Source organism: Oncorhynchus tshawytscha, linkage group LG32, assembly GCF_018296145.1.
Source record: "Oncorhynchus tshawytscha isolate Ot180627B linkage group LG32, Otsh_v2.0, whole genome shotgun sequence".
Lineage (NCBI taxonomy): Eukaryota > Metazoa > Chordata > Actinopteri > Salmoniformes > Salmonidae > Oncorhynchus > Oncorhynchus tshawytscha.
The window spans coordinates 10304107-10323777 of record NC_056460.1 but is presented as its reverse complement, the minus strand read 5'-3'; the positions used below and the strand labels follow the sequence as shown (position 1 = coordinate 10323777).

Genomic DNA, 19671 nt, shown 5'->3' with positions numbered 1-19671 from the left:
TGTTAGGGTTTTCTTCCGTCGAAGGAGAGGCGGACCAAAATGCAGCGTGGTTTCTATTCATATTTAATAAAGATGAAACACGAACAGTACAAAAAACAATAAACGTAACGAGAAAACCTAACAGCCTATACTGGTGCACAAACAAACACAGAGACAGGAACGATCACCCACGAAACACTCAAAGAATATGGCTGCCTAAATATGGTTCCCCAATCAGAGATAAACACCTGCCTCTGATTGAGAACCACTCCAGACAGCCATAGACTATACTAGATACCCCAACTAAGCCACAAACCCAATACCTAACAAAACCCCAAGACAAAACACACCACATAAAAACCCATGTCACAACCTGGCCTGACCAAATTAATAAAGAAAACACAAAATACTAAGACCAGGGTGTGACACACTAAGATAGTTGTGAAGAGGGCACGGCAAAACCTATTCCTCCTCAGGAGACTGAACAGATTCGGCTTGGGTCCTCAGATCCTCAACAGGTTCTACAGCTGCACCATCAAGCATCACTGCATCACTGCCTGCTATGGCAACTGCTTTGCCTCAGACCTCAAGGCACTACAGAGGGTAGTGCGTACGGCCCAGTACATCACTGGGGCCAAGCTTCCTGCCATCCAGGACGTCTATGCCAGTCTATGTTAGAATCCAGCCACCCTAGTTATAGAGTGTTCTCTCTGCTATAGCACGGCAAGCGCTACCAGAGCGCCAATTCTAGGTACAAAAGCATGTTAACAGCTTTTACCTGCAAGCCATAACACTCCTGAACAGCTAATCAAATGGCTACCCAGACCTCTTTTTTATGCTGCAGCTACTCTCTGTTTATAATCTTTGCATGGTCACTTTAACACTACCTACTTGTACATGTTAATTTTATTTTTTATTTTCAATTTTTTACTTATTTTTCTTAACTTCTTAATAAGGATCCAACCCTCAACACATTAGATCTGGTAAAAGATAACACAAAGAAAAAACGTGATTTTTTTTGTACCATTTCTTTGAAATCCATAATGTATTATTCCAGCCCAGGTGCAATTTAGCTTTTGGCGACTAGATGGCAACAGTGCATTTGCAACATTTTTGACTGACCCAATGAACCATTGCATTTCTGTTCAAAATATTGTATCAAGACTTCCCAAATATGCATTTTTTGTTTATTAATAACTTTTCATGTTAAAAATTGTGCCCTCTCCTCAATCAATAGCATGGTATTCTTTCACTGTAATAGCTAATGTAAATTGGACAGTGCAGTTAGATTAACAAGAATTTAAGCTTTCTGTCAATATCAGATATGTCTATGTCCTGGGAAATCTTTTTACTTAGAACCTTATGCTAATCGCATTAGCCTATGTTAGCTCAACAATTTCGTGGATGGGACACCGATCCTGAATAAGTTTATGGGACACCGATCCTGAATAACGCCAATTAGACATTAAGATAAAATATTTTTGTATGATCATGACCAAGCTTACAAAATATAGTGCTGGGTGAAACAGACAATGTTTTTGACAGTGGAACATATGCTACTCTGTGATAATGGTAGAATAATATGATCATGTGGGTGTACATATCTATCTATGCCTAAAATGTTATCCCAGGGCTACAGACAGTACAGACAGTACATTGGCACAAAGCATAAGGAGTTGTTTAATTAAAATTTGATCTGTTCTTTTCATTGCACTGTATCAACAGAGACAGAGTGCTTCTGTTGTCTGGCCCTCCATCCTTAATCACCTATCCACACCCAAACAATAAATCTCTATGGCCACACCCTACTACAAGTCAACCTTTGGAAGGGACACCGATCCCAGGACAAAAATTGATAATACATAAAGGCCTAGGGTTTAAAGCTTTTAATTCCCGTTTGTGGACAACTTAATTAATTAATGTGTTGGATTCACATCTCCATCTCAACCAAAATAATAAGACAAAGCCATTTGGATCAGCTGTCCTTCAAATGTTGATATTTGGTTGCACTGACCAAACATAGTTCAGTATCACTTTTTGCATTACAGTAAATAGCCGTAATAACTTGTCGATAACAAGTATGTTGGATTTACAACTCCATCTCAACCATTAATCTATAAGACTGAGCCGGTGGCACAAATGAAACTAGCTCAGTGTGACGACCCTCCCACTCTGTCTGCCGAATTCTTTCTCTTTCCTCTTGATTTCCATAATTGGATGTCGGTGGGCGGAGCTTGTAGGGTCGTCAGCGAAATTGGACACACCATGGACACACCATTGTTACTTGTTTATAGTTTACTTTAGTTAATAAATGTTTTTTTTATTCCTTGTTCTCTGCGTTGGCACCCTTTTTGTTACTGGCGATGAGCTAGTTTCTTGACGTAAGCAGTAGATACATTTCCTTCAAATGTTGCTATTTTGTGTAGACAACCAAACACAATTCAATATTATTTTTGTAATACTACAGCCTAAAGTGAAGGCTCTTGGCATTATACCTAAAGCAGACATTGGAGTCCGAGTAATAGAAATCCCATGCAGCCTTGTTTACAAGTTCAACAGCTGGAATATGAGCAGGGCCAGCTCCAGGCATAAGCGACGTAAGCCATCATTTGGGGCCCCCTGACCAACTGTGAAAATTTGTGTTTTCCTGTTCTCCTCATGGCTAAATGTGTAGAACTGCATGAAATGTTTGATAAAATTGCACATTTTTCTCTATGCCGCATGGCAAAATGTGTAGAACTGCAGAAAACGTTTCTCTCCACTGTCAAGAAGGGGGCCACTAAACGTTTTGCCCGCTTGATGGGGGGCCCCCCAACCAAATCTCGCTTAGAGCCAACTCTGAATGTGAGATGTAATCTACACCTCGATTAGGATGATAAAAATCTTAATTTTGTTGAATGATTTTTCAATTTGAGCATAATTATTTCTATACAGCCTATTTTTTGGACTTTACTTTAAATGGGAAATCTGTCGCCGTCAATTGAGCTATTCACTTAGTGAAAACTGCACAAAAACCATAACGCATTTGGCTATTTTGATAGTCACAGGTGTTCTGAATAAGAAATTATAATTGCTCCTTTTACAATATTACAACCTATTTGGTAGGAAGAATAACATCAAATATGGGTTGGACTAGATTTTTTTCATAATTATTATCATGAAATTGCATACCCAACATTATATGTCATGTTAAACTAAGTAGAGGTGTAGGAACTTAGCTTTAAAACAGAAATGTCAGGGCCAAATTTGGTCCTAGTCCGCCCCTGCTTGCACAATGTACTTTTAATGAAATCTCAACTGCAATTCAGCTCATTTGGTTGTACTATTCATGAGATGAAGCACAATGATAACACATACCGTTGTGCAGAAAAACACAATATCTGTCATTGTTTTCTCATTTGAACTTTGTGCTAAATGGTTTAAAGTGCAGTTATAACTCATTTAGGTGACAACCAAGTTCCATTGGAATTCCATTGGAATTTGGTTGTGTTTTTAGATGGTTGAAAGCATAGTGATAACACATTGGGAATTCAACTAACTTTTGGATGTCTTTTTGAATGGGTGAATGTCGGTTAAATTCTCATTGATCAACATCTCAACCAAAAATCCCACAATTGTCCATGTTGAAATGATGTTGTGTGCCCAGTGTGATGTCACTGCAACATACATGTTAATGGTATGTTAGCTATGGTGACAATTTACCTACAAAGGTTAAATATTACTTTTTTATTACATTTTCCACCAATGATGATTAACATGTGGACATAAATGATACAATGCTCTTTGGCTTTAACCAAATACAAAGACACCTTTTCACATACTAAATGTGAGACTCAAATGGTAACCTCTGGAGTATAATTATGAAAAGGAAATGCTCTGGTTATATGGCAATATACAAACAAGCGACAGCTTGTTCTTGCACGCTGCAGATGCCAAGTTCCCTGCCAAGGTGTTAAGGGAAAAGAACAGCACTATAATCCCATCTGAGGTGAGTTTTCCCGGGGTACGATGCCCAGAGTAATGACTCATCCCATAGGGGCTATAAAGTGGTACTTTTGTCGGTCCTACAGACTCTTACAATAGATTGAACATGCATAAAGTTGAGTGAAACTTAAAACAATGGTACCTGAGTCTGTGCATAAAATCCGAAAAACTACCAAGGAACAATGGACTGTTTAATGAAAAGGACAGGAGATGTTCTTGCAAGATATCAGTGTGTGGGACAAAGACAGGTCTGTTCGGGGAGAATGTTGTCTGGGTGTCAAGCGAAAGATCATCTTGTACGATGAAGTTTCTTTGCAACTTGTTGTCTTAGTAACATAACAGGTTCAGGTAAATAGCCATTCTGTGTGTCATGGCAAAGCTCACCTGTCAAAGTTAAACTGTGTGTGTTGACTGACTGACTGACCTACCTGGGGATAATAGAAGCAGGTTTGTCTATGCTTTCAACCAGACGCTATTATGGGGGAGGAAATCCAACTGTTTATGGTTGTGTGCAATTTTATATGTTTGTGCAGGCAGACACCATCTATAGAGTGAGATGGAGGAGGGTGGAGTTGCACGACAATGGTATATTTTCAATATTCAAGTACATATCTATCTATCCTCTTCCATCTCCTTCTGCATGCTAGCATCTGCCCGCAGGGTGTCAAAGTGGGTGGAGGAGCCCTGCCCTGCCCTGCCCTGCCCTGCATGAGGTAATACCTCCCTGTATTCCTCCCTTCTCTACTCCTCCCTTCTGCCTCCCCCACCGGTGTCCTCCTCCCAACCTCCCTCCCACCTTAAGCCCTGTGCAGCATATAAAGGGAACAGTGGCTGGGCCGTGCACCACATTCTCTCTCCTCTTCATCCCAGGCAGGCAGACTCCTTCTCAGCAGCCATGTCCTTCTCCAGATCTAGCATGTCCTACAGCAGCAGCGGTGGTGGAGGTGGCACCATGTCCATGAGGTCTGGAGGTGGAGGTGGAATGGGTATGGGCTCCTCACGCTTCTCCTCGATGGGTGGTGGTGGTGGTGGAGGAGGCCGCGTCACTGCCATGAGGGCCGGCAGTGTGTATGGAGGTGCAGGAGGCTCTGGGGTGCGCATCTCTAGCTCCTCATTTGGTTCCGGCGGAGGAGGTGGTGGTGGCGGTTATGGTTTCGGAATGGGAGGGGGTGGCGGCAGTGGAGGTTATGGTTTCGGCATGGGAGGGGGTGGTGGTGGCGGTGGAGCCGACCTCCATGTGTCGGCCAACGAGAAGGTCACAATGCAGAACCTGAACGACCGCCTGTCCAACTACTTGGAGAAGGTGCGCTCTCTGGAGGCGGCCAACGCCGAGCTGGAGCTGAAGATCCGTCAGTTCATGGAGAGCAAGACGTCCCCCAGCGCTCGTGACTACTCTCGCTTCCACGCTACTATCGCTGACCTGCAGGACAAGGTACGTGACATGTCTCATTGATAGCAAGAGCACTCAATAATAATCTCAGCATGTCAAAACATGGTAATGTCTGCAGAGTGACAATGTTATGCTTTGTTAGAGAGTACAGATACATGTTACACATGTCATCAGCTTGTTTTCCAACAAGTTGCTAAGAGTGATATGAATATGATTTGCTAAATGATACACATTTGTTATAATTGATTCAACCAAGATATTGCACCAAAGATAGATGCAAAGGCAGTATGCATATTTGCAGCTGAAACATTGAAAATATAGCAGACCATTGAAACCAATCCTTCCTGTCTGTTAAGAGCCCCTAGGCGATTGCAATCGGTGCAATTTGTTTCTTTGTGTCATGCTTTACAATGTTTACAAAGACAGCAGGTTCCCTGTAATGCTTCTATGGGCTATAATGTACAGTGCAGCTGAAACTCAGAACTCAATGATTACAGTGTGGTATCACAGTTTGTGCGTACTACATCAGTGTGAAATTCCATGCATGCCCCATCCTGAAATGTTTTGCCATCCTCCACCTCTCAGATCCAGGCTGCCACTTGCTTGAATGGAAGCATCTATCTGAACATCGACAACGCAAAGCTCGCTGCAGACGACTTCAGAACCAAGTAAGTATATCAAACTCCATCCACAGATACAGTACACTGCTGGAGCATTCCATTAACCAAATGGAATAAGCCCAAATCTGTAAAAACCCTCATACTGCTTTTTATTTAATTTTGTGTTGAATCTATAAAAAACGAAGCCAATGGCCATTACCCTTCACCTCCACAATGGCGTGCCGTGGGCCTGGGGCCTGGGCCTTCAGTGAGGTCCTACACAGTCCCACCCAAATTAATCCACCTCTTATTACCATCATTATGATGCCATGGCTCTAGACACTATACATTTAGACAGAAACACAGTATAACCAGGCGTTGCGTCACCTTGAAATTGACATTTTTCTTCAGAGAATTGCAGGGGAAGAGTACAATACAGTTCAACTAATAGGCAAGAACATAGTCGAGTGCAACAGAGTTATATTAATATTCTTCTTCTATCCATTTCTGGTCCACAAACTTTGAGCTTTAAGGCCCCCCCCAAAAGAATACAGTTCCTGTTTACCAAAAACATGACACAATCAATGAGTCTTTTCAATATTTCCCTATTTTTCTTCACCTTCTCATTGGTTGCAGCTCCGTTGCCCTGCGCGCTTGTTCGTTGAGCTGTAGATCCACTCGGGTGTCCGCCAAAAGTTTTCAAAAGCACCATTGCTTGTAAGTGGCCAGCCGTACTTTGGTGTCTCGTTGCTGCCTTGGTTAGACAACTCAAGTTTGCAAAGCCAGTGTGGCTTCAAACACCAAATCGATCACTTGCAAATAATAGGCATTCCCAACAGTACAGTTTGCAGTGTTTCTCGGAGCCTGTGAGCCATTGATAGCGCTCGTAGTTGGAACTTTGAAAGTGGCGAACGAACCCCTTTCCCGCCTGTGACAGGCTTTTGTAGTGTCGGCGTCGGGCGACAATGTCTAACTTTTCTTGAAAAGTTTGTCTTGAGAATGGCGTTATAATTGTATCCTCGACCAAATTGATATCTTCTCCTTCTTCCGCCATTGTGGGTTGAAAAACAGCTTAGTAGTACGCAAATTTGTTTATCAAATTCAGTTTCCTAGTTCTGAGGTTCTGCATAGACCTGCCCATAGGACCTGCCTCTCAATATTGGTAATCCAATCAAAAGACGTGCACGCACAACGCCTGCTAGCTGAGGCAGCCAGCAGGCGTACAATAGCCAACTCTAAAGCTGATTGGTTGACACTAAATTTTCATTTCACTTTAAGCTACAAGCGTCCGCACTGTTGATTCTGAAGGCCTGAGGGCAGATTTTAGACCCCTGGCAACACATGATGGCTGAATATGATTGGATAATAGATCTAACATAAAGACCAGCCCTCCAAATCTCAACCTGGGGCTGGAAGCAGTGCAACCAAGAGGAAAGCTATGAAATGAAGAGTGTAACTCTTACTCTGGGGAATAAAACATATTTAATATTTAATATTTAATACATATTTGTGGGAAAATATGTTTAAAAATATATATATATTCTGATGATGTTTAGGCCAGCAGAGAAGGCCTTGCTGGCCCTGACGGCCCACCACTGCACCTCCACGATAACCACACCCTCCCAACAGACATATCAGAAGCCTGGTGTTACTTTCTGTTATTTTCCCAAACTAAATGGAATACTAGAATCTATAACCCCCTGCTATTCCCACAGAGGAACACATTCCGGCAATTCTTTGACCTAAGCTCTCTCTGTCTCTCAGGTATGAGAACGAGCTGGCCATGCGTCAGTCAGTGGAGGCGGACATCGCCGGGATGAAGAGGATGCTGGACGAGATGACCATGGCCAGATCTGACCTGGAGATGCAGATCGAGGGGCTGAAGGAGGAGCTCATCTATCTCAAGAAGAACCATGAGGAGGTGGGTGTGGGCTGATGGAACATATCCATACAGTCCCTTAATGTATTACATCTATTGACCATGTCAACCTGCTATGGGTCTCCACTAGAACACCATTGCTGGCTTTCAAGCACATCTGTATCAAGCAATGGTGTTCAAATGTATAATGAAGACAGAGGGCAGCTCACCCCTATGTGTTTCTCCACAGGAGCTGCTGGCCATGAGGTCACAGATGACTGGACAGATCAACGTGGAGGTGGACGCAGCACCACAGGAGGACCTGTCCAGAGTCATGGCTGAGATCCGTGAGCAGTACGAGTCCGTTAGTGCCAAGAACCAGCGCGACCTGGAGTCCTGGTTCCAGACCAAGGTAGAACCTCTAGAACCTCTAAACTGTGTTCATGGTGTAGATGTTCCTTCACTTCTAGTTGGTAACGTTGTCACATTCTAATATGAGCTGAAATGTTGGCTTGTTCCTGTGATGATTAACCATTGTTTTACAGACAGAGACGTTGAACAAGGAGGTGGCGTCCAGTACAGAGGTTCTCCAGACCTCCAAGTCAGAGATCTCAGAGATCCGTCGCACACTTCAGGGCCTGGAAATCGAACTGCAGTCCCAGCTCAGCATGGTGAGCCGTAATTACTAACATCTGACCAAGGTCCACAGTTTAGGGGACATTACTACCACAATTTTCTGCAACTTTCTTCAATAATCAACAATTGACTCTCATCATTCTCTATCATTCCTCAAGAATCTCACTTTCACCTGGTCTCTAATACTGTCCCTCAAGTTGCTATAGCCAGGCACCACTCCATTACTATAGCTAACCTCTACCTGCCTACACATTCAATTACTAGAGCTAACTTTTCAGTATGACTGTAAACAATCCAAATTCAAAACCAACTCCGACAGTTTTTGACCCATCATCTCTATCCCTTCCGGCCAATAGAAAGGCTCCCTGGAGAACACGCTGGCGGAGACGGAGGGCCGTTTCTCCATGCAGCTGGGACACCTCCAGAACCAAGTGACCAGTCTGGAGGAGCAGCTAGTGTCTCTCCGCAGCGACATGGAACGCCAGGGCCAGGAGTACAAGATGCTGCTGGACATCAAGACACGCCTGGAGATGGAGATCGCTGAGTACAGGAGGCTGCTGGACGGAGAGGCTAGCGGGTAAGGCAGGATGGGAAGAGGGGTGACAAGGGTCCTTCAAACAAGTGAAAATTAATTAATGTTTCCTTCAACATTTGACTTTATAAACAATGTTCTTTTGAAGTTGACCTTAATATGAGCCATTGTTACTTTTGACATGAATCTACCAGTGTTTGACCTTTAATAGATACTTATTATGATCATAGATCATAGATGCTAACTATGCTAACCATGGGTTTCCCTTCCTCACAGCCTCGGCCTCAGCTCCTCGAAATCTGTCCACAGCTCCTCCAGCTCAGGCCCCAGGTCCTCCACCAAAGGCAAGGTGGTGATCGTCACAGAGGAAATGGTGGACGGCAAGGTTGTTTCCTCAAGTGGAACCAAACACACCACATAAGGTCCCACACACGCAGCGAGCACTGCAGCAAGCAACGGGTTAACCCCATAGAAATATAATTACTAGAATGGGTATATGAAATGAGAGGCCAGCACATAGAATATTGCTGTTCCCCAGTGCTTTATTCATGCAACCTAAAATACAATGTTTCAACTTATAAAACGTTTTTGTCAAATAAATAACATTGTTATTTGTTGAGGCCAGCTCTGGTTAACTCTAGTTTAAGATGTGCATATCATCCTCCTATTCTTTCTAGAATGGCTAAAGCCCCTCAGACACCCATCATGGATCATTGACTTGAATGGGGATTTATTTTCTGGTAATTCTATTTCTATGGTTAACACCTCCAGAACAACACATTCTACTAACATCTGGATGGAACACCAACAACAGACCCCATTGTCAATGTAATAAAGATGCTCTGACTTGCTGACACCATCATTCTGTCTTCTGTGTCTTTCAACTTGATTTATCTGATCTGGCGTGCTCCCATACATCTGACTATCACATAGGTTGTTATCTTTTGCACATGAGGCCAAATCTATGGTCTTGAGAAAGCATATGTGTCAGTATGATCTTAAATAGTGTAATTTATGACATTCACTTGTATTGAGTTTCATACTAGGCAAAACAAATTGAAATATTGATAGTAGAAAAATGTCAGCAAAATTATACACATGTATTTCTACCTCTTTTCAGAGTTTACATTTTATGGAGGGTGTTTGTGGAGTCAACTGTAGAGCTGTACACCATGTTTTAGTGGAAATATTTAGATTTGAAAACTATACATTTTAAATTAGATGCCAAAATGTATCTGCTATGACATCCGTCCTCACATATTCATATAGTCAGTCTATGACAAAGCGTCAATATCTCTGAAACAAGTGAAACCATACAGTCCATTCTCATTCAACCACATAATCTTTATTGATGGTTCTGTTGACAAATTATTACTTGATCTCATCCACATCCACATCGAGGTTCTATGTGTTCTCCATCATAACTACCATGTAGGTCTATGGAGGTAGCTGAGTTGCATGAGCCTCCTATTCTTTATACTGAAGTCAATATAGCCAGACAAGGACGGGAAATAGCTGTCCTCTGGCTACACCAGTGTGCTACCCTGGAGTGTCCTGTTGAGACTACTTTAGGACTTCTTTGCGAAAGTGTGTTTTAGGTCATCAGGTATTTGGTGATGTAAGTATATTTAGTATAGTTTTACATTAAAAAAGCATATCTTTAGAATTTAGAATTATTTATTATTTTTCTGATAATCACTGAGTAGGTTGGGTCCTCCTATTCCTCCTCTGAGGAGCCTCCACTATTACACAACATCAGTAGGTATTGGAGTTAGAGGATGGTCATTTCGCGTTGACAGATATGACTGTGGGAGACTTAGGAGATTTGGAAAACTCATACAAAGGCTTGGAAAGTAGAGTGCTCTACTCACAGTGGTGGACAGCCATAAATCAAGATGCAGACCACATATACACTACATGGTCAAAAGTATTTGGACACTTGCTCGTCAAACACCTCATTCCAAAAATCATGGGCATTAATATGGAGTTGGTCCACCCTTTGCTACTATAACAGCCTACACCCTTCTGGGAAGGCTTTCCATTAGATGTTGGAACATTGCTGCATTTACTTGGTTCCATTCTGCCACAAGAGCATTAGTGAGGTCGGGCACTGATATTTGGTGATTAGGCCTGTGATTCATCACTCCAGAGAACACGTTTCCACTGCTCCAGGGTCCAATGGCGGTGAGCTTTACACCACTCTATCAGAAGCTTGGCAATGCTCATGGGGGTCTTAGGCTTTTGTGCGGCTGCTCAGCCATGGAAACATATTTCATAAAGCTCCCGGCTAACTGTTTTTGTGCTGACCTTGCTTCCAGAGGCAGTTTGGAACTTGGTAATGGGTGTTGCAATCGAGGACAGACTATTTTTATGCGCTTCAGCACTCGGCGGTCCCGTTCTTTGAGCTTGTGTGGCCTACCACTTTGCGGCTGAGCCGTTGTTGTTCCTAGACATTTCCACTTCATAATAACAGCACTTACAGTTGTCCGGGGCAGCACCAGCAGAAATTTGACAAACTGACTTGTTGGAAAGGTGGCATCCTATGGCGGTGCCACATTGAAAGTCACTGAGCTCTTCAGTAAGGCCAATCTACTGCCAATGTTTGTTTATGGAGATTGCATAGCTGTGTGCTTGATTTTATACACATGTCAGCAACGGGTGTGGCTGAAATAACCAAATCCACTCATTTGAAGGGGTGTCCACATACTTTGGCCATGTAGTGTATGATAGATGATGTAGTGTTTCAGATGAATTTATTATATATAATTTGATTGCATTGTCCTGGCACCTTGTTTGTGTGAACACGCCAATGCAAACTCACTGACTGACTGCACCCTTCTAATTGAGCATTTCTCAGAAAAGCCCATCATTTCACAAATGTAATAAGACACATGCGACAGCACTTGGGATTTGAATCCATGGGGTTGGGGGTTGAGACATGGGTTGAGTTTTGGGTGAATCTAGTGACTGTCAGTGGCTCTAGGATGTCTTCTTCTAGATCTTTGTGACAGTTGATTCAGCCACAAACAACCAGGAAATATGTTATGAATAATTCAAGGGTGAGGCTAAGGTGACAGGTATATTTTAGTTTTTACAAACTTTAGACAAGTCTTAGGGCAACATTTATCTATTGTTTTTTGAGGCTGGAGCACTCAAGAATACTCAACTCCACTTTCATTTTAAGCATGTCTTTGTCATTAATAATAGTAAGCTGACAAATAAAAATTTATTTCAGCCTTTTATTTTTTTTGATCCTGACAAATTCCCCAGTTCCTGCCAGTGACAAGCATACCCATAACATGATGCTGCCATCACAAAGCTTGAAAATACCAAGGGTTTCACCCTGTGTTGTGTATTCAGGATCAAAATATATAATGGAGCAATGCCCAGGTAAAATGTTAGAGGAAAATGATAACCTCTGGAGCATGACAAAAAAGATACAGTGGGGAGAACAAGTATTCGATACACTGCCGATTTTGCAGGTTTTCCTACTTACAAAGCATGTAGAGGTCTGTAATTTTTATCATAGGTACAGTTCAACTGTGAGAGACGGAATCTAAAACAAAAATCCAGAAAATCACATTGTATGATTTTTAAGTAATTAATTTGCATTTTATGCATGACATCAGTATTTGATCACCTACCAACCATTTAAGACCAAGCTTTCACAGACCTGTTGTTTTTCTTAAAGAAACCTTCCTGCTTCAATATATTACCTGTATTAACTGCACCTGTTTGAATCGTTATTTTTAAAGACACCTGTCCCACACTCAATCAAACAGACTCCAACCTCACCACAATGGCCAAGACCAGAGAGCTGTGTAAGGACATGGGATAAAATTCTTTAGACATGCACAAGTCTGGGATTTCCTCCAAACATAAAGATGGTCATTAAGGCCAAACTGTTGGCACATTTTAGAAAATGGAAGACATTTTCAAAAAGTCAATCATCTTTGTCCCCATGCAAGATCTGCAAACCGTAGGGGCTTTTTTATGGTGGTTTTGGAGCAGTGGCTTCAGCCCAGAACTACACGGCAGGACCTGGCCAGGTGACCTGAAGAGAGCTGGGACCACAGTCTCAAAGAAAACTGTAAGTAGATACTTTGTACCTGGTTTCCTCCAGCATCTTCGCAAGGTCCCCCTGCTTTGATGCACATGTTCCAGGATTGATTTGACTTTTTGACCATCTGGATAATCCAGAGGAGAATGGGAGAATGCAGGTCCTTGGTCTGATGAGACAAAAATACATAGTTTTTGGTCTAAACTCCTTGCTGTGTTTGGAGGAAGAAGAAGGATGAGTACAAACCCAGAAACCATCCCAACCATGAAGCATGGAGGTGGAAACATCATTTCTTTGGGGATTTTCCCATGATGTCAAAGGGGACAAAGAGGCACTGAGTTTCAGGGGAGGATGGATGGGGCCCTTGATATCATCCACAACCTCCTTTCCCTCAGTAAAATTGAAGATGGGTCAATTAGCCTTCAGCATGACAAAGACCCTAAAACCAAAAAGATTTTCTGGACTTTTCCAAGCTGTTTAAAGGCACTCAAGGTCCTTAGTGTATGTAATCTCCAGACCTGAACCCACTGGAACATCTTTGATACAGCTGAAATTATAAGTGAAGCAATCTGTCTGTAAACTGAAGGATCTGTAAAAAGGTCTGTATGTCATGGGCCAAAATCCCTGCTGCAGTGTGTGCAAACCTGGTCAAGAACTACAGGAAATGTATGGTCTCTGTAATTGCAAACAAAGGTTTCTGTACCAAATATTAAGTTCTGCTTTTCTGATGTATCAAAAACTTATGTCATGCAATAAAATGCAAATTAATTGCTTAAAAATCATACAATGTGATTTTCTCATTTTTGTTTTAGATTCTGTCTCTCACAGTTGAAGTGTACATTTTGATACGGAAAAATTACAGACCAATCTACATGCTTTGAGTTCTGGGGGAAATCTAGTAACTGTCAAAATCGGCTCAGTGTATCAAATACTTGTTCTCCCCACTGTATATGGAAATAGCCAGATACAACCAGGAAAGGTGTTAATTAAAAGAACAGTACTTTAATCCCATGGGGTATTTTTGTTTTTACAAACTTTAGACAAGTCTCTATAAAGTGGTAAAAGGACATTTATCCTTTTGTTTTTGAACTACAGTAGCTGGACACTAAAGGAGTGAAACTTAGGAAAAATGGAACCTGAGTATATGCATAAAATCAGAAAATCTATCAAGGAACAATCGACTGTTGTGTTTAAGGAAAAAGACAGGTCTGTTCGGGGAGAATGTTGTCTCGGTGTCAAGAGAAAGATCATATTGTACTGGGAAGTTTCTTTGCAACTTGTTGTCTTGGTAACTTAACAGGTACAGGTAAATAGCCATTCAGTGTTTTAAAAAATATGCTCAGAAAACGTGGCAAAGTTCACCTGTCACAACATGTCAAAGTTATACTGTGTGTGTTGACTGATTGATTGACCTATCTGGGGCTAATAGAAGCAGGTTTGTTTATGCTTTCAACCAGACGCTATAAACGGGAGAGGAATTCCAACTATTTATACGTGTGTGCACTTTTATTTGTTTGTGCAGGCAGACGACATATATAGAGTGAGATGGGGAGAGTGGAGTTGCACAACAATAGTATATTTTCAATATTTGCATATCCACACAGTACATAACTATCCTCTTCCATCTCCTTCTGCATCCTAGCATGTCAAAGTGTGGGGGAGGATCCCCTGCCCTATATGTGGTAAATCCTCCCTGTACTCCTCCCTTCTCTATTCCTCCCTTCTGCCTCTCCCACCCATGTCCTCCTCCCACCCTCCCTCCCTTCTGCCCTGTGCAGCATAAAAAGGCAACAGTGGCTGGGCCGTGCACCACATTCCCTCTCCTCATCCCAGGCAGGCAGACTCGCTCTCAGCAGCCATGTCCTTCTCCAGATCTAGCATGTCCTACAGCAGCAGCGGTGGAGGCGGAGGTGGCACCATGTCCATGAGGTCTGGAGGTGGAGGTGGAATGGGTATGGGCTCCTCCCGCTTCTCCTCGATGGGTGGTGGTGGTGGAGGTGGAGGAGGCCGCGTCACTGCCATGAGGGCTGGCAGTGTGTATGGAGGAGCAGGAGGCTCTGGGGTGCGCATCTCTAGCTCCTCGTTCGGTTCCGGCGGCGGAGGTGGTGGTGGCGGTTATGGTTTCGGAATGGGAGTGGGTGGCGGCGGAGGTGGTGGTTATGGTTTCGGCATGGGAGGGGTGGTGGCGGTTATGGTTTCGGCATGGGAGGGGTGGTGGTAGTGGAGGTTATGGTTTCAGAATGGGAGGGGGTGGTGGTGGTGGCGGAGGAGCCGACATTAATGTGTCGGCCAACGAGAAGGCCACAATGCAGAACCTGAACGACCGCCTATCCACCTACTTGGAGAAGGTGCGCATGCTAGAGGCGGCCAACGCCGAGCTGGAGTTGAAGATCCGTCAGTTCATGGAGAGCAAGACGTCCCCCAGCGCTCGCGACTACTCTGGCTTCTACGCTACTATCGCCGACCTGCAGGACAAGGTAGGTGACGTGTTTCCTAGAAGGCAAGAGCACGGCATGTCAAAACATGATAATGTCTGCAAAGTGACAATGTTATCCTTTGATAGAGAGTACAGGCGACATTGGCTTGTTTTTCCAACAAGTTACTGAGAGTGACATATGACCATTGGAAAATGCAAAGTGATATAATAATTGATTACACCAAGATATTGCACCGAAGATAAATGACAAGACAGTATGCATATTTGCAGCTGATGCATTGAAGATATAGCAGATCATTGAAGCCAATCCTACCTGTCTGTAAGAAAAAGGTGCAACAAACAGGTGCCATTTGTTTCTTTGTGTCATGCTTTACAATGTTCACAAAGATAACAGGTTCCCTGTAATGCTTCTGTGAGCTATAATTTACAGTGCAGCTGAAACTCAGAACTCAATGATTACAGTGTGGTATCACAGTTTGTGCGCACTGCATTAGTGTGAAATTCCATGCATTCCCCATCCTGAAATGTTTTGCCATCCTCCACCTCTCAGATCCAGGCTGCCACTTGCTTGAATGGGAGCATCTATCTGAACATCGACAACGCAAAGCTCGCTGCAGACGACTTCAGAACCAAGTAAGTATATCAAACACCATCCACAGATACAGTACACTGCTGGTGTGTTCCATTAACCAAATAGAATAAGCACAAATCTGTAAAAACCCTCAATGTTTTTTATTTCATTTTGCGTAGAATCTATGAAAAAGGAAGTCAAATGACATTACCCTTCACCTCCACAATAACCACACCTTCCCAACATACATACAAAAAGCCTGGTGTTACTAACTGTTATCTTTCCAGAACTAAATAGAATTCTAGATTCTATAACCCCCTTCCTATTCTCACAGAGGAACACATTCAGGCAGTTCTTTGACCTAAGCTCTCTCGGTCTCTCAGGTATGAGAACGAGCTGGCCATGCGTCAGTCAGTGGAGGCGGACATCGCTGGGATGAAGAGGATGCTGGACGAGATGACCATGGCCAGATCTGACCTGGAGATGCAGATCGAGGGGCTGAAGGAGGAGCTCATCTATCTCAAGAAGAACCATGAGGAGGTGGGTGTGGGCTGATGGAACATATCCATACAGTCCCTTAATCTATTACATCTATTGACCATGTCAACCTGCTATGGGTCTCCACTAGAACACCACTGCTGGCTTTCAAGCACGTCTGTATCAAGCAATGGTGTTCAAATGTATAATGAAGACAGAGGGCAGGTGAAGTTGTTACCATCAGCAGAGGTTAGTCACTTCTTAATTCTTTAAACTCAACCCTATGTGTTTCTCCACAGGAGCTGCTGGCCATGATGTCACAGATGACTGGACAGATCAACGTGGAGGTGGACGCAGCACCACAGCAGGACCTGTCCAGAGTCATGGCTGAGATCCGTGAGCAGTACGAGTCCGTTAATGCCAAGAACCAGCGCGACCTGGAGTCCTGGTTCCAGACCAAGGTAGAACCTCTAGAACCTCTAAACTATGTTCATGGTGTAGATGTTCCTTTACTTCTAGTTGGTAATGTTGTCACATTCTATCATGAGTTGGTTTGTTCCTGTGATGATCGATGAGTTGTAGTGGTGTAATGTTCTTAAGTAAAAATAGTTTAAATTACTACTTAAGTAGTTTTTGGGGTATCTGTGCTTTACTGTTTATATTTTTGACTACTTTTACTTTTACTTCACTACATTCCTAAAGAAAATAATGTACTCCATACATTTGATCTGACACCCAAAAGTACTTGTTACATTTTGAATGCTTAGCAGGACAGGAAATTGGTCCAAGTCATTCACTTATCAAGAGATCATCCCTGGTAATACGCTATTGTCTCTGATCTGGCGGTCTCACTAAACACACGTGCTTCATTTGTAAAAATAAAAAATATATATATTTTTTAAAATCTGGGTGTTGGAATATGCCCCTGGCTAAAAAAAACTTTAACTCTTAATACTTAAGTATATTTTAGAAATAACATTTACTTAAATATATTTAAAACCAAATACTTTTAGACTTTTACTCAAATAATATTTTACTGGGTGACTTTCACTTTTACTTGAGTCATTTTCTGTTAAGGTGTGTTTACTTTTACTCAAGTATGACAATAGAGTGCTTTTCAACCATTAACAACTTATTATTTTTTACAGACAGAGACGTTGAACAAGGAGGTGGCGTCCAGTACAGAGGTTCTCCAGACCTCCAAGTCAGAGATCTCAGAGATCCGTCGCACACTGCAGGGCCTGGAGATCGAACTGCAGTCACAGCTCAGCATGGTGAGCCGTAATTACAAACATCTAACCACAGACAACAGTTTAGGGGACATTACTAAGACAACTTTCTACAACTTTCTTCAAAAATCAACAGTTGACTCTTTCATCATTCTCTTTTCCAACCCTCAACTATCTCACTTTCATCTGGTCTCTAACACTGTCCCTCAAGTTGCTATAGCCAGGCACCACTCCATTACTATAGCTAACCTCTACCTGCCTACACATTCAATTACTAGAGCTAACTTTTCAGTATGACTGTAAACATTCCAAATTCAAAACCAACTCCCGCTGTTTTTGACCCATCATCTCTATCCCTCCCGGCCAATAGAAAGGCTCCCTGGAGAACACGCTGGCGGAGACGGAGGGCCGTTACTCCATGCAGTTGGGACGCCTCCAGAACCAAGTGACCAGTCTGGAGGAGCAGCTAGTGTCTCTCCGCAGCGACATGGAACGCCAGGGCCAGGAGTACAAGATGCTGCTGGACATCAAGACACGCCTGGAGATGGAGATCGCTGAGTACAGGAGGCTGCTGGACGGAGAGGCTAGCAGGTACGGCAGGATGCGATTGGATGTCTCCCTCAACATTTGACTATAAAAACAATGTTCATTTGAAGTTGACCTTACTATGAGACATGGTTACTTTTGACATGAATCTACTGTTATGTGACCTTTAATAGATAGTTATTATGATCATAGATTCTAACTATGCTAACCATTGGTATCCCTTCACAGACTCGGCCTCAGCTCCTCGAAATCCGGTCACAGCTCCTCCAGCTCCCACATCAGCTCCTCTAGCTCTGGCCTCAGCTCCTCCACCTCCACCACCTCCACCACACGTAAGGTGGTGATCGTCACAGAGGAAATAGTGGACGGCAAGGTTGTCTCTTCAAGTGAAACCAAACACACTTAAGGTCCCACATACACACACAGAAAGCACTGCAGCAAGCAATGGGTTAACCCCATAGACATATAATTACTAGAATGGGTATAGGAAATGAGAGGCCAGCACTCGGAATATTGTTGTTCCCCAGTACTTTATTCATGCAACCTAAAATACAAAGTTACAACTTATACAAAATATTCGTAAGATGAGAAATCCCTGTCTTCCTTATCTGTAGTATTTGTTTAGGCCAGCTCTGGTTAACTTTTGTTTAAGATGTCCATATCATCCTCCTATTCTTTCTAGAATGGCTAAAGCCCCTCAGACACCCATCATGGAACATTGACTTGAATGGGGATTTATTTTCTGGTTATTCTATTTCTATGGTTAACACCTCCCATTCTACTACATCTGGATGGAACACCAACAACAGAACCCATTGTCAATGTAATAAAGATGCTCTGACTTGCTGACACCATCATTCTGTCTTCTGTGTCTTTCAACTTGATTTATCTGATCTGGCGTGCTCCCAAACATCTGACTATCACATAGGTTGTTATCTTTTGCACATGAGGCCAAATCTATGGTCTTGAGAAAGCATATGCGTCAGTATGAACTTGAATAGTGTAATTTATTACATTCGCTTCTGCTGAGTTGAGCTTAATTCTTTGCATTATTGAATTGCGGATAGAAGAAGTCTGATTGCTAGTGTCACAAAGGGGCTTGTAACCTATAACAAAGAGGGTGACAACATGGAGATGAGGAATAACAAAAGTAGATATATTAACTAAAGTAGACTATATACAATTAACAATGGTGTGTGTAGTCAGTAGTGTAAGCGAGCGGTTGCATTCATCGATGGTGATAATGAGGGGTGTTGAGACGTGCCAAAACAAAGAAACCACAAAACGCCAGAACCAAAAATAATAGTGTGTCTACGTGGAGAGAGTTTCCTCAGTGAACGGGGGGAAAAGGTGTATACATCTCCGGGACACAA

General features: G+C 42.7%; 1 protein-coding gene and 1 pseudogene across 1 annotated transcript; both read left to right on the top strand.

The window, feature by feature from the left end:
• The first annotated feature begins 4792 nt into the window (after positions 1-4792).
• Positions 4793-9840, top strand: LOC112242830 (keratin, type I cytoskeletal 13-like). Its single transcript, XM_042310704.1, has 7 exons — positions 4793-5395; positions 5939-6021; positions 7717-7873; positions 8061-8222; positions 8356-8481; positions 8803-9023; positions 9255-9840. Exons 1-7 carry the CDS (start codon positions 4859-4861, stop codon positions 9397-9399), a joined length of 1431 nt encoding a protein of 476 aa, XP_042166638.1. The 5' UTR covers positions 4793-4858; the 3' UTR covers positions 9400-9840.
• Positions 9841-14825: 4985 nt separating this feature from the next.
• On the top strand, positions 14826-19155 carry LOC112245583 (annotated as a pseudogene).
• Positions 19156-19671: the final 516 nt, after the last annotated feature.

Coding starts and splice junctions, on each gene's coding strand:
- LOC112242830 (XM_042310704.1), top strand. CDS start 4,859: ATGTCCTTCTCCAGATCTAGCATGTCCTACAGCAGCAGCGGTGGTGGA. Junction 6,022..7,716: donor GCAGACGACTTCAGAACCAA/GTAAGTATATCA, acceptor TCTGTCTCTCAG/GTATGAGAACGAGCTGGCCA. Junction 7,874..8,060: donor TCAAGAAGAACCATGAGGAG/GTGGGTGTGGGC, acceptor GTTTCTCCACAG/GAGCTGCTGGCCATGAGGTC.